Genomic DNA, 13,043 nt, shown 5'->3' with positions numbered 1-13,043 from the left:
AAAAAGGTGCGCCCTGCAGTATAAATGAGGCTCTGCGTCTCTGCTCCATCACAACAACTGGTTGACAGGAGAAATCACTATTTGCTCCATACAAAGAAAACTTGTAGCTTCTAAAGCAAAATGCTCAGCAGGATCTTGTTGGTGTTGCTGTCTCTCAGTCTGTACAGTGCAGGCTCCTCACTGAGCTGCAGATGGGTGGATCATAAATTCAGACAGCACAGTGAAGACTCTTTGGCTCTACTGGACACCATGGTAAGTGCACTTCTTCTGTTGCTGCTGCTGTTAAAAGTCAGTCAGTGACGTTACTGTCTCTTTACTTCATGATGTGTGTGTGTGTGTGATGCAGGCTAGTAACTCCACTAACAGCACTGAGGATGCTGAAGTGGACGACACTGTGTCCTTCCCAAATCATCTGTACAGCCAGGCGTCCAAAGCATCAGTAAGTCACACTCAGCTTTGCTAATGAACATGAAAGAGACACACAACTGTTATAAAGTGACATAAATCTGTCCCTGTTGTAATTCATGATGAATGTTCTTCCTCCAGGCTGAGGACAAAGTTGCTTTCACAGTTCAGATTCTGGAGGAGATGGTGGCCCTGCTTGAGGGGGGTTACAGCTCTGCATCATGGGAGGAGAACACAGAGGAGAACTTTCTCAGTGTTGTAAGCAGGCAGGCTGTCGGCCTTCGCTCCTGTGTGAGTCTCACTGTGGATTAACTTCAGATTTATAAACCTAAAGACATGAATCACTGATGTCTGTTTGACTAAATGTTGTTAAGTACATGTGCAGAGTTAACAGATCCACTGTGACTGTGTAGTGAAGATGGTTTTAATCATTGTTTTACTCTAACTTCATTTAGACTGTGCACCACAAGGAGAGCAAGAAGCTGCACATGTACTTCAAGAGACTCTCAAGCCATGTTCTGGAGCAAATGGTAAGTCTACCTATCAATGTATCAATCAATCAATCAATCAATCAATCAATAGTATTTATCATGTCTGAATGCTGATGATATTCTTCTGTGTGCAGGGCCACAGTGCTGAAGCCTGGGAGCTGATCAGGAGGGAAATGAAAAGCCATCTGAAGAGAGTCGACCAGCTGCTTTTATCTAACTAACATCTGTCTGTCACATTAACAATGTGTCACATGCAGTCTGTTTATTTATTTATCAGTTCATTAAGGTTTTTATTTATTTTTATCTATTTATTAAAATTTGTATTGATCTATTTAAGTATTTATCTATCTATTTGTTTATTTATTTGTTAAAGTAATTACTCATTTATTTATTAAGAATTTATTTATCTGTTTATTAAGATTTTTTAAATTTAATTATTAAGTTATTTATCTATTTATTGAACATGTATTTAACTTTGTTTATTTACATGCTTATTTATTAAATTTGCATTGAACTAAATTTTATATTTTAGTATATTTTTATGCTATAGTCAATAAAAATAACATTTCTTCCAGCAAATGGACATGTGTTTATTGTTTTTATTCCTGTTACTTGAAAAAAAAGAAAAAGAGGCATTCTTTTGTGTTACTTCATAATGAGTACAAATCAAACACACAGGAAGGTGTGTTTCTACTAACTAGGGGAGAGTGGGGTCGGTTGGGACAGATGGAAAGTGGCTTTTTAGCCAGTTAGAAAGCAACTGCGCCTTTACCATGCTCATACTCAGCATCATACTGGCCTCCCAGTGGGACGAGCCCGAAACACCTCTAACAGGAGGCATCCAGGAGGATCCTGATCAGAAGTCCGAACCACCTCGACTGACCCCTTTCGACGCTAAGGAGCAGTGGCTTTACTCCCAACTCCACACCCTATCTCTAAGGCTGAGACCAGACACCCACAGGGGAAACTCATTTCGGCTGCTTGTATCTGCGAACTCATTCTTTCGGTCACTACCCAGAGCTCATGACCATAGGTGAGGGTTGGGACGTAGATGGACCAGTGGTGGTCCGGTGTAGTGCCCACATCACTACGCATCAAACTGCCGATGGAAAACTTGTCACATACCACCACTCAGTCAGTGACTTCCATGTCAGACATCGACAAGAAAATCCATCCTTTCATGGCAGTATGATATGCAGCATTAGTTTATAATGCCACCCGAAATCAACGTAACTGAAGGAGCTGGAAAGTCCCTGTTAGACAGGTGTGAGGGGCGGTGGATGGGTCAAACAAACACTGGACTTCCACCCGGAAGCCTGTTGTTCGCTTCCCATATAAATGTTGAGCCAAACCATGATGGCTTTTCCAAACCTAACCACATGCTTTTGTAGCACAGTGAAATAAATGTAAATATGCTGTGTTTTACAGAAATTGTTAGTTTATTTTGATGATGGTCATGGACGTTCCACGTCGAGATATCATGTGGAAAGTACCCTGGGTGTGTTGGTTGTTGACAATCTGGGACGCCGTGTCAAGTTCTGCCTGTTGCATGCATTGTCTTCTTTCAAAGTACACTTCTGTTTTCACAGGAAATTTAAAGTTTACATACAGTCTCTTTCAAAATAAAAGCACTACGTCAGTACAACACTACTTACGCACATGGTAAAGTTTAGGAAAAAATACAGGGTTTGGCTTTACAATCACACGAGAAGTGAACACCAGCCTTCCGGGTGAAAGTGAGTGGTTGTTGGACCCATCCACCCTACTTGGACTTTTGCCGCCTTAACTTTCATCCTTGTCCCGCCACGTTCCCCCTGACACCACCGGGCACCGATAAACAACAACAGCAACCAGCCACATATGCCAACATTAAAGGATGGCTTGTTTCGTCAGTGTCAAACGCCAGAAGTCACTGACCAAGCGCCAGTTTTTGACAACTTTGGAGTGAGATCAGGTTGGGTGGAACTCCCAGCTCATCACATATCATCGCTTGGTCAGTGGACGCTCACGTCTAGGGGAGACCGGGGATGGTTGTAACAAAGGGATAGTTGTAACACTCTCAGTTTGGCCAATTAGAAACGGGCTGTGGTGACATCATCAACATAGTCCATGCCCATTTACAATTGGAGCTCACTGGTGAAGCCGCATGTCTCTGAGTCCAAATTTGTCTGTTCTAGAGCCAAAAAACAGTTTTTCAGGTGAGAAACCAAACATTGTCATCACATGTTTTTTGCATAGTGTCCATTGTGTTGTATGTACAATTGTTTCACTTACATAGGTTCAAGTAGTAGTTTCTCTAGTTTAATTTGATGTGTTTCATTAGTGCTAGCTTTGAAGCTAAATGCTAAAAACTGTTAGCTCTTTCATGGCTGCTAGGCATGGGGAGGGTTGTAACAGTTCGTAAAAAGTGTGGATTTTAGGCCCACGAAGCCTGCACCCCAGGCAAGGACATCTACATTTGCCACAGCTGCCAATCAGATTAAAAATAGGCTATAGGTATTATGCCTTAGTTTGCTCAGATAATAGTTACTCTTCAAAAATGTTTATTGTTCAACTGTTAAAATGCTGTTCAAACGTAAACCTTTTTTGTATTTATGTTATACATTTCTGTTTATTTTAATATTATAATTACTGTATTCTTACAAGTTTATTGTTCCTTCTTTATTATTCATTGAAGTGCTTGAATACATTTAGCCTATTGTGAATCTTTTTTAAGCACAATAATTTAATTGTTACATCCATCCCCAGCTAGTGTTGCAACTCACCCCAGTACTGGGGTACGTTGTAACAACATACCTCTTTGTATTCGACATTAATTTCCATAATCTGTGATGGTGTAGTAGAGGTCACAGTCTGTGTTATTTATAGCAGACAAATATGGGTACCACGTATCAAAATTTAAGACCTCTAACAAAAAAACCCCACTGAGTTACACTTGCTCAAACAAAAAGTGTTACAATCATCCCCGGTCTCCCCTACATATTACATTATCAGGTATTCTTAGTGCGTCTGTTGTTGACGTTCTGGGACGCTGTGTCACTTTACGCTTGTTACCTGCATTCTGCATTCCGAAGTCATAGAAATCTGGCACTTGGGCAGTGACTTGTGGCGTCAGAAACCAACGAAAGAAGGCATCCTCTAACGACAAGGATGAATGTTAAGGCGGCGAAAGTTGGAATGCGGCAGCAGTGATGGATGGGTCCAACAAACACCGACTTTCACCCGAGAGAGCGGTGTTCACGTCCCGTAAGATTCTAAAGCCAAACCCTGTTATTTTTTACTAATCCTAACCATGTGTTTTTGTTGCCCAAACCCAAACGTGTGTTTGTTGTTAAAGGAAAAAGAACGTCAATTTGCGGTGTCGTAGTGCATTTATTTTGAAAGAGACTGTATGTAAAGGTTAAATTTCCTGTGAAAACACAAGTGTATCTTAAAAGAAGAGAACTTGACACGGCGTCCCAGAACATCAACAACCAACACACCCAGGGTACCTTGCACGTCGTATGTGGACGTGGAAAGTCCATGACCAAACGTTGATATAAACTGCCTGGCCAAAAAAAAAGTCACCACCAAAAAAAAAGGTCATACACTCTAATATTTCGTTGGACCGCCTTTAGCTTTGATTACGGCACACATTCGCTGTGGCATTGTTTCGATAAACTTCTGCAATGTCACAAGATTTATTTCCATCCAGTGTTGCATTAATTTTTCACCAAGATCTTGCATTGATGATGGTAGAGTCTGACCGCTGCGCAAAGCCTTCTCCAGCACATCCCAAAGATTCTCAATGGGGTTAAGGTCTGGACTCTGTGGTGGCCAATCCATGTGTGAAAATGATGTCTCATGCTCCCTGAACCAGTCTTTCACAATTTGAGCCCGATGAATCCTGGCATTGTCATCTTGGAATATGCCCGTGCCATCAGGGAAGAAAAAATCCATTGATGGAATAACCTGGTCATTCAGTATATTCAGGTAGTCAGCTGACCTCATTCTTTGAGCACATACTGTTGCTGAACCTAGACCTGACCAACTGCAGCAACCCCAGATCATAACACTGCCCCCACAGGCTTGTACAGTAGGCACTAGGCATGATGGGTGCATCACTTCATCTGCCTCTCTTCTTACCCTGATGCGCCCATCACTCTGGAACAGGGTAAATCTGGACTCATCAGACCACATGACCTTCTTCCATTGCTCCAGAGTCCAATCTTTATGCTCCCTAGCAAACTGAAGCCTTTTTTTCCGGTTAGCCTCACTGATTAGTGGTTTTCTTAAGGCTACACAGCTGTTCAGTCCCAATCCCTTGAGTTCCCTTCGCATTGTGCGTGTGGAAATGCTCTTACTTTCACTATTAAACTTAGCCCTGAGTTCTACTGTTGTTTTTCTTCGATTTGATCTCACCAAACGTTTAAGTGATCGCCGATCACGATCATTGAGGATTTTTTTCCGGCCACATTTCGTCCTCGAAGACGATGGGTCCCCACTATCCTTCCAGTTTTTAATAATGCGTTGGACAGTTCTTAACCCAATTTTAGTAGTTTCTGCAGTCTCCTTAGATGTTTTCTCTGCTTGATGCATGCCAATGATTTGACCCTTCTCAAACAGACTAACATCTTTTCCACGACCACGGGATGTGTCTTTCGACATGGTTGTTTAGGAAATGAGAAGCAACTCATTGCACCAGTTGGGGTTAAATAACTTGTTGCCAGCTGAAAGATAATCGCCCATGCAGTAATTATCCAATAGGAGGCTCGTACCTATTTGCTTAGTTAAATCCAGGTGGCGACTTTTTTTTTTGGCCAGGCGGTGTATGACAAGGTCGGAGTGAGAATGTGCTGGTTTCACAGGATCTGTGAAGTTTCTGCTCGTTACATACATACTGTATTTTTCAAAATAAACTAACAATGTCTGTAAAACACAGCGTATTTACGTTTATTTCACTGTGCTACAAAAGCATGTGGTTAGGTTTGGAAAAGCCATCATGGTTTGGCTCAACATTTATATGGGAAGCGAACACCAGGCTTCCGGGTGGAAGTCCAGTGTTTGTTTGACCCATCCACCGCCCCTCACACCTGTCTAACAGGGACTTTCCAGCTCCTTCAGTTACGTTGATTTCGGGTGGCATTATAAACTAATGCTGCATATCATACTGCCATGAAAGGATGGATTTTCTTGTCGATGTCTGACATGGAAGTCACTGACTGAGTGGTGGTATGTGACAAGTTTTCCATCGGCAGTTTGATGCGTAGTGATGTGGGCACTACACCGGACCACCACTGGTCCATCTACGTCCCAACCCTCACCTATGGTCATGAGCTCTGGGTAGTGACCGAAAGAATGAGTTCGCAGATACAAGCAGCCAAAATGAGTTTCCCCTGTGGGTGTCTGGTCTCAGCCTTAGAGATAGGGTGTGGAGTTGGGAGTAAAGCCACTGCTCCTTAGCGTCGAAAGGGGTCAGTCGAGGTGGTTCGGACTTCTGATCAGGATCCTCCTGGATGCCTCCTGTTAGAGGTGTTTCGGGCTCGTCCCACTGGGAGGCCAGTATGATGCTGAGTATGAGCATGGTAAAGGCGCAGTCGCTTTCTAACTGGCTAAAAAGCCACTTTCCATCTGTCCCAACCGACCCCACTCTCCCCTAGTTAGTAGAAACACACCTTCCTGTGTGTTTGATTTGTACTCATTATGAAGTAACACAAAAGAATGCCTCTTTTTCTTTTTTTTTCAAGTAACAGGAATAAAAACAATAAACACATGTCCATTTGCTGGAAGAAATGTTATTTTTATTGACTATAGCATAAAAATATACTAAAATATAAAATTTAGTTCAATGCAAATTCAAGAAATAAGCATGTTAAATAAACAAAGTTAAATACATGTTCAATAAATAGATAAATAACTTAATAATTAAATTTAAAAAATCTTAATAAACAGATAAATAAATTCTTAATAAATAAATGAGTAATTACTTTAATAAATAAATAAACAAATAGATAAATAAATACTTAAATAGATCAATACAAATTTTAATAAATAGATAAAAAATAAATAAAAACCTTAATGAACTGATAATAAATAAATATATAAATAAAATAAATAAAAATATAAATAAATAAATAAACAGACTGCATGTGACACATTGTTAATGTGACAGACAGATGTTAGTTAGATAAAAGCAGCTGGTCGACTCTCTTCAGATGGCTTTTCATTTCCCTCCTGATCAGCTCCCAGGCTTCAGCACTGTGGCCCTGCACACAGAAGAATATCATCAGCATTCAGACATGATAAATACTATTGATTGATTGATTGATTGATTGATACAGTGATAGGTAGACTTACCATTTGCTCCAGAACATGGCTTGAGAGTCTCTTGAAGTACATGTGCAGCTTCTTGCTCTCCTTGTGGTGCACAGTCTAAATGAAGTTAGAGTAAAACAATGATTAAAACCATCTTCACTACACAGTCACAGTGGATCTGTTAACTCTGCACATGTACTTAACAACATTTAGTCAAACAGACATCAGTGATTCATGTCTTTAGGTTTATAAATCTGAAGTTAATCCACAGTGAGACTCACACAGGAGCGAAGGCCGACAGCCTGCCTGCTTACAACACTGAGAAAGTTCTCCTCTGTGTTCTCCTCCCATGATGCAGAGCTGTAACCCCCCTCAAGCAGGGCCACCATCTCCTCCAGAATCTGAACTGTGAAAGCAACTTTGTCCTCAGCCTGGAGGAAGAACATTCATCATGAATTACAACAGGGACAGATTTATGTCACTTTATAACAGTTGTGTGTCTCTTTCATGTTCATTAGCAAAGCTGAGTGTGACTTACTGATGCTTTGGACGCCTGGCTGTACAGATGATTCGGGAAGGACACAGTGTCGTCCACTTCAGCATCCTCAGTGCTGTTAGTGGAGTTACTAGCCTGCATCACACACACACACACATCATGAAGTAAAGAGACAGTAACGTCACTGACTGACTTTTAACAGCAGCAGCAACAGAAGAAGTGCACTTACCATGGTGTCCAGTAGAGCCAAAGAGTCTTCACTGTGCTGTCTGAATTTATGATCCACCCATCTGCAGCTCAGTGAGGAGCCTGCACTGTACAGACTGAGAGACAGCAACACCAACAAGATCCTGCTGAGCATTTTGCTTTAGAAGCTACAAGTTTTCTTTGTATGGAGCAAATAGTGATTTCTCCTGTCAACCAGTTGTTGTGATGGAGCAGAGACGCAGAGCCTCATTTATACTGCAGGGCGCACCTTTTTCACTTTCCCATCACCTGGGGATCACTGCAGCTTTCACACGGTTCAAAGGTCACAATTAGCCACGACACAGACCAACATACATGTATAATGTCACACACATATTTCGGATTCGAATTAGCGCCTCAATTAAAAAAATCTCCCACGATAAACACAAACAAATATCACAGCAAAGCGAAAATATCACGCGCGTTAAAAACTCTCATGTGTTGTAAAACAGTAGAAAATGCAAACAACATAATGACAAACACAACTCACTAATAATAATATTAGAATGTATAAGATAATATTCGATATTAGGGAATTATGGGATTATTTCAGGAATATTTTTGCGATTTTTAAAGGCCAAATAGAATATTGTAGACTTGAATTAAATGCCATATGACTTTATTTTAATAAGAATAACATAATTATGATTTTAGGCTTTTTTACATTAAATTATTTATTCAGTTTTGTCAATATGCACTTTTTTTTTTTTGCATATTTCATCTCATGTTTTTGATGCAGTCAGTCTGCACGCTCCTAAACACGATTCTGTGTGTATTTGAATAAACAAATAAACAAACAAAACACCCAAACTGAATTGCATCATAATTCTGTGCGGACTCGTCATCATCGTTAGTCATTAATCAATATAGGACTGCAGGCTCTGTACCTGTGTCCACTCGCTGCCATAAAACGAGAAGTTCCCATCCAGAGAAAATGAAAGCGGCTGCGTGACTGCGGCGCGTGCTGTGACGCACCTTCATTTGAAATGGTCAGTGACATTTCGCCTTGTTTTAACTAGAACATGGAGGCTTTTAACGTGAGAACCGGACAGCCTGCTGAGGAGGGGATTCTCCTACAGATCAGAGCACACTGTCTGAGTGTGAGAATCAGACTATAAACCATCCATCAGGCCTGTGATTCATAAAGTGGCTGCAGAGTTTGGACAAATATCGTTTGCCTTTGCTCTGGGCTTTTATTTCTTTAATGGTAAATTGATTGTAATTTGTGTTTCATACATTGCATGTATTATTTTTTATTTCCAAAAAGCCCAAAAGGACAAGAGATGTGAACCAGATAATGGGAACAAAAATTAAAGGGCCAAACTAATGATAAATATTATGATCAGTAACAAGGGTTGAATTCTTGTTTTCTAGGGCTCAAACCAGGGATACTAAACTTGATTTGCCCAGGGGCCACTTTGCAGAATGACAGGAGACCAGGGAGCCAGATAATAAACATACATTAATGTATAGATATAGATATAGGCCAGATATAATAAAAGTCTGTTTTAAATCTTTCATCATATGGATTTAAGGGCATTCAGGGCTTAGCTCGATCCTCCAGGGGATTAAATCCTCCCCAGACACACTCCATTAGAAAATTTTTATGCATCAATTTGTGGCGTTGATTTAAAGTGTAATTATATATATTTTTTCCAAAATGAAAGTCTTCTATTTTATGTTTTATTGGGGGGTACAAATGAAAATGTTCTAAATATTGAAGGGAGCTTGTCCCCAGTTTTCTCCTTGAAATCTATGCTGTAGGCTACCTGCAGCTATGTGGCACAAGCAAAGTGATGCAACTGATTCCAGTGCAGCAGCTCATTCATACTGTCTGATGTAATATAGACATGTTTGTTTTGTTTAGTCAGTTTTATCTGAGTTGGATATTTAACACCAGCTCTATCTTGTACTTTCAGTCGGTGTAAGTATTTTGAGAGTTATTACAAGGCTATAGACACTAGTGTTGCAGCGGTACACCAGTTTGAAAGTGTACTGTGATATTAAAATTGGCGGTTATTATACAATATTGAATCCCAACTTTATTTTAGTTATTTTTTACAACAAAGAGACTTTTTACACAAACTACAATTTAATAAATAAAATGTTTCCAGTAGGGTTGCAGCTTCAATCTCAACTTTATTTTACTTTTTACACAAACTTCCATTAAAAAGTGTCACTTATAGTCATAAAAAGTTTGTTCAACCAAAGATAACCCCTCTGTTGCATTCTTTTAATGACTTATAATAGTACGTGTATAGTTGTGTCTAATTTTAGTACTTTATATTTTATATTTTCCTGATTCTGACATATATGTTTTTTTATTTTATCTTGTAATTATTCTGTTGCCATTCAACCTGCTGATATTTGAGCTGCTGTGTCATGTGAATTTCCCCGGTGTGGGATCAATAATCTTATTTTAATAATTCTGTAATATTTAATCTCATACAGTAGAAACACATGTTCCTTTATGTTATAGATTTGTACTCAGTAAAAAGACAAATCTTCGCCATTAATTGGAATACAAATAATACACATTTGCATTTGCTGGAAGAAGTAATTCATAAAATAATTAATAGTAATAAAACAAAGTGAATAAATAGATAAACAGATTGCAGGTAATCGAACATTGACCAGATTGTCATTTTCACATAGCAGCGTGAGGACGTCACATGTCACGTAACGCAGGCCGCAGCCATTTCCAGTTTCACTTCGAGGGAAGCGCTTTCCTCCTGCGGCATGCTCGGTATGTGAACACACGCAGTCACAGACTCATTCATGAATTATATATAAATTATGCTTTATATTATACTACAGATGGCAGCTCTAATAAACAGAATGTTCGTTTTAACACGTAATTCACATCGCATAAAGAGCTGCAGACTGCAGTAAGATTAACCTGATAAAGACAATTTCTTGTCTAAAATCTGGACACCATGGTAAGTGCACTTCTTCTGTTGCTGCTGCTGTTAAAAGTCAGTCAGTGACGTTACTGTCTCTTTACTTCATGATGTGTGTGTGTGTGTGTGATGCAGGCTAGTAACTCCACTAACAGCACTGAGGATGCTGAAGTGGACGACACTGTGTCCTTCCCAAATCATCTGTACAGCCAGGCGTCCAAAGCATCAGTAAGTCACACTCAGCTTTGCTAATGAACATGAAAGAGACACACAACTGTTATAAAGTGACATAAATCTGTCCCTGTTGTAATTCATGATGAATGTTCTTCCTCCAGGCTGAGGACAAAGTTGCTTTCACAGTTCAGATTCTGGAGGAGATGGTGGCCCTGCTTGAGGGGGGTTACAGCTCTGCATCATGGGAGGAGAACACAGAGGAGAACTTTCTCAGTGTTGTAAGCAGGCAGGCTGTCGGCCTTCGCTCCTGTGTGAGTCTCACTGTGGATTAACCTCAGATTTATAAACCTAAAGACATGAATCACTGATGTCTGTTTGACTAAATGTTGTTAAGTACATGTGCAGAGTTAACAGATCCACTGTGACTGTGTAGTGAAGATGGTTTTAATCATTGTTTTACTCTAACTTCATTTAGACTGTGCACCACAAGGAGAGCAAGAAGCTGCACGTGTACTTCAAGAGACTCTCAAGCCATGTTCTGGAGCAAATGGTAAGTCTACCTATCAATGTATCAATCAATCAATCAATCAATCAATCAATCAATAGTATTTATCATGTCTGAATGCTGATGATATTCTTCTGTGTGCAGGGCCACAGTGCTGAAGCCTGGGAGCTGATCAGGAGGGAAATGAAAAGCCATCTGAAGAGAGTCGACCAGCTGCTTTTATCTAACCAACATCTGTCTGTCACATTTATTTATTTATTTATTTATTTATCTATTTATTAATGTATTTATTGATCCTATATTGATCGACATATTTATTTCTTAAATTTGCACTGAGAAAAAATTTAGATTTTGTTTTTTTTCTACTGTAGTCAACAAAAATAATATTTCTTCCCGCAAATAGACATGTGTTTGTTGTTTTTACTCTGGTGGAAAAACATAGTGCGAATTTTGTGACTCCAAAATAGAAATTTATACACCAGGGGTCTCAGGGTGGGATGAATGATGGAGGCTGAAAACCTTTACAAAGTACTTTTGGCCAATAATGACACCTTTGGAGCACACCTTAATAATAACAACAATAATAATAATAATAATACATTCTATTTGTATGGCGCTTTTCAAAACACTCAAATACACTTTACAAAAACAGAAAAAACAAGATAAAAACAACATAAGAGCAGCAAAACACAGTTAAGAGAAGGAATTGGGACTGAATGCAACCCTGAACAGATGGATTTTGATCAAAGATTTGATGGAGTTTAAATCTGTACAGTTATGGATGTGTTGGGGGACAGAATTCCAGAGGGAGGGGGCAGCAATGGAGAAGGCTTTGTCCCCCCAGGTTTTGTGCTTGGTCCTGTGTGGGAGAGAGAGGAGATTTGCATCAGAGGAGCGGAGACTGCAGGAGGGGGTGTGATGGTGCAACAGGTCAGGAGGTAAGATGGGGCTTGGTTATGGAGGGCTTTGAAGGTGAGGAGAAGGACTTTGAACTGAATGCGTTGAGGAATTGGGAGCCAGTGGAGGACAGGCCTGATATGGTCGCGGGAGTGAGACTGGATGATGAGACGGGCAGCAGAATTCTGGATGTATTGTAGTTTGTTGAGGACTTTAGAAGATGAACCATACAGAATGCTATTGCAGTAGTCGAGTCTGGATGTTATGAATGCGTGAATCAGAGTTTCTGCAGTGGAGAAGGTGAGTGAGGGGCAGAGCCAAGCTATGTTTTTTAGATGGAAGAAAGCGGTTTTGGTGATATGATTAACGTGCGGTTCAAATGAAAGGCTGCTGTTGAAAGTGACTCCGAGGTTGCATAAATGTGGAGATAGAGAAAGTGTAGAATTTGCAACATTAAGGCTGAAATTATGGATGGTTTTAGTAAGGGAACTGGGGCCGATTAGGACCATGTCTGATTTGTCACAGTTGAGTTGTAGAAAGTTAGTTTGCATCCAGGATTTTATTTCAGTGAGGTGATTTTCAAGTGTGGAGCAGATTGTTGCAGTGATGGATTTGGTGGTGATGTAGATCTGGAC

General features: G+C 40.0%; 3 protein-coding genes across 3 annotated transcripts; 2 read left to right on the top strand and 1 right to left on the bottom strand.

The window, feature by feature from the left end:
• Positions 1 to 120: 120 nt before the first annotated feature.
• On the top strand, positions 121 to 1,167 carry LOC144459416 (interferon a3-like). The gene is made up of 5 exons (XM_078163382.1): positions 121 to 252; positions 347 to 439; positions 547 to 696; positions 861 to 935; positions 1,031 to 1,167. The coding sequence occupies exons 1-5, from the start codon at positions 121 to 123 to the stop codon at positions 1,115 to 1,117; spliced, it is 537 nt and encodes a 178-aa protein (XP_078019508.1). The 3' UTR covers positions 1,118 to 1,167.
• A 5,837-nt stretch (positions 1,168 to 7,004) lies between these two features.
• On the bottom strand, positions 7,005 to 8,047 carry LOC144459414 (interferon a3-like). The gene is made up of 5 exons (XM_078163381.1): positions 7,916 to 8,047; positions 7,729 to 7,821; positions 7,472 to 7,621; positions 7,233 to 7,307; positions 7,005 to 7,141 (listed from the first exon to the last, which is right to left on the bottom strand). Exons 1-5 carry the CDS (start codon positions 8,045 to 8,047, stop codon positions 7,055 to 7,057), a joined length of 537 nt encoding a protein of 178 aa, XP_078019507.1. The 3' UTR covers positions 7,005 to 7,054.
• Positions 8,048 to 10,604: 2,557 nt separating this feature from the next.
• On the top strand, positions 10,605 to 11,832 carry LOC117247002 (interferon a3-like). Its single transcript, XM_078163693.1, has 6 exons — positions 10,605 to 10,678; positions 10,807 to 10,845; positions 10,967 to 11,060; positions 11,168 to 11,317; positions 11,482 to 11,556; positions 11,656 to 11,832. The coding sequence occupies exons 1-6, from the start codon at positions 10,605 to 10,607 to the stop codon at positions 11,791 to 11,793; spliced, it is 570 nt and encodes a 189-aa protein (XP_078019819.1). The 3' UTR covers positions 11,794 to 11,832.
• The last annotated feature ends 1,211 nt before the right edge of the window (positions 11,833 to 13,043 follow it).

The sequence above is a fragment of the Epinephelus lanceolatus genome, chromosome 21 (assembly GCF_041903045.1).
Source record: "Epinephelus lanceolatus isolate andai-2023 chromosome 21, ASM4190304v1, whole genome shotgun sequence".
NCBI classification, from domain to species: domain Eukaryota; kingdom Metazoa; phylum Chordata; class Actinopteri; order Perciformes; family Serranidae; genus Epinephelus; species Epinephelus lanceolatus.
Note: the sequence above shows the minus strand (reverse complement) of the source record. Positions and strands in the feature narration are given on the sequence as shown.

Excerpts from the sequence above, each read along its gene's own strand:
- LOC144459416 (XM_078163382.1), top strand. The coding sequence starts at position 121 with ATGCTCAGCAGGATCTTGTTGGTGTTGCTGTCTCTCAGTCTGTACAGT. Across the intron at positions 253-346 it reads TGGCTCTACTGGACACCATG|GCTAGTAACTCCACTAACAG; the intron begins GTAAGTGCACTT and ends TGTGTGATGCAG. Across the intron at positions 697-860 it reads CTGTCGGCCTTCGCTCCTGT|ACTGTGCACCACAAGGAGAG; the intron begins GTGAGTCTCACT and ends AACTTCATTTAG.
- LOC144459414 (XM_078163381.1), bottom strand. The coding sequence starts at position 8,047 with ATGCTCAGCAGGATCTTGTTGGTGTTGCTGTCTCTCAGTCTGTACAGT. Across the intron at positions 7,308-7,471 it reads CTGTCGGCCTTCGCTCCTGT|ACTGTGCACCACAAGGAGAG; the intron begins GTGAGTCTCACT and ends AACTTCATTTAG. Across the intron at positions 7,142-7,232 it reads GCCATGTTCTGGAGCAAATG|GGCCACAGTGCTGAAGCCTG; the intron begins GTAAGTCTACCT and ends TTCTGTGTGCAG.
- LOC117247002 (XM_078163693.1), top strand. The coding sequence starts at position 10,605 with ATGTCACGTAACGCAGGCCGCAGCCATTTCCAGTTTCACTTCGAGGGA. Across the intron at positions 11,318-11,481 it reads CTGTCGGCCTTCGCTCCTGT|ACTGTGCACCACAAGGAGAG; the intron begins GTGAGTCTCACT and ends AACTTCATTTAG. Across the intron at positions 11,557-11,655 it reads GCCATGTTCTGGAGCAAATG|GGCCACAGTGCTGAAGCCTG; the intron begins GTAAGTCTACCT and ends TTCTGTGTGCAG.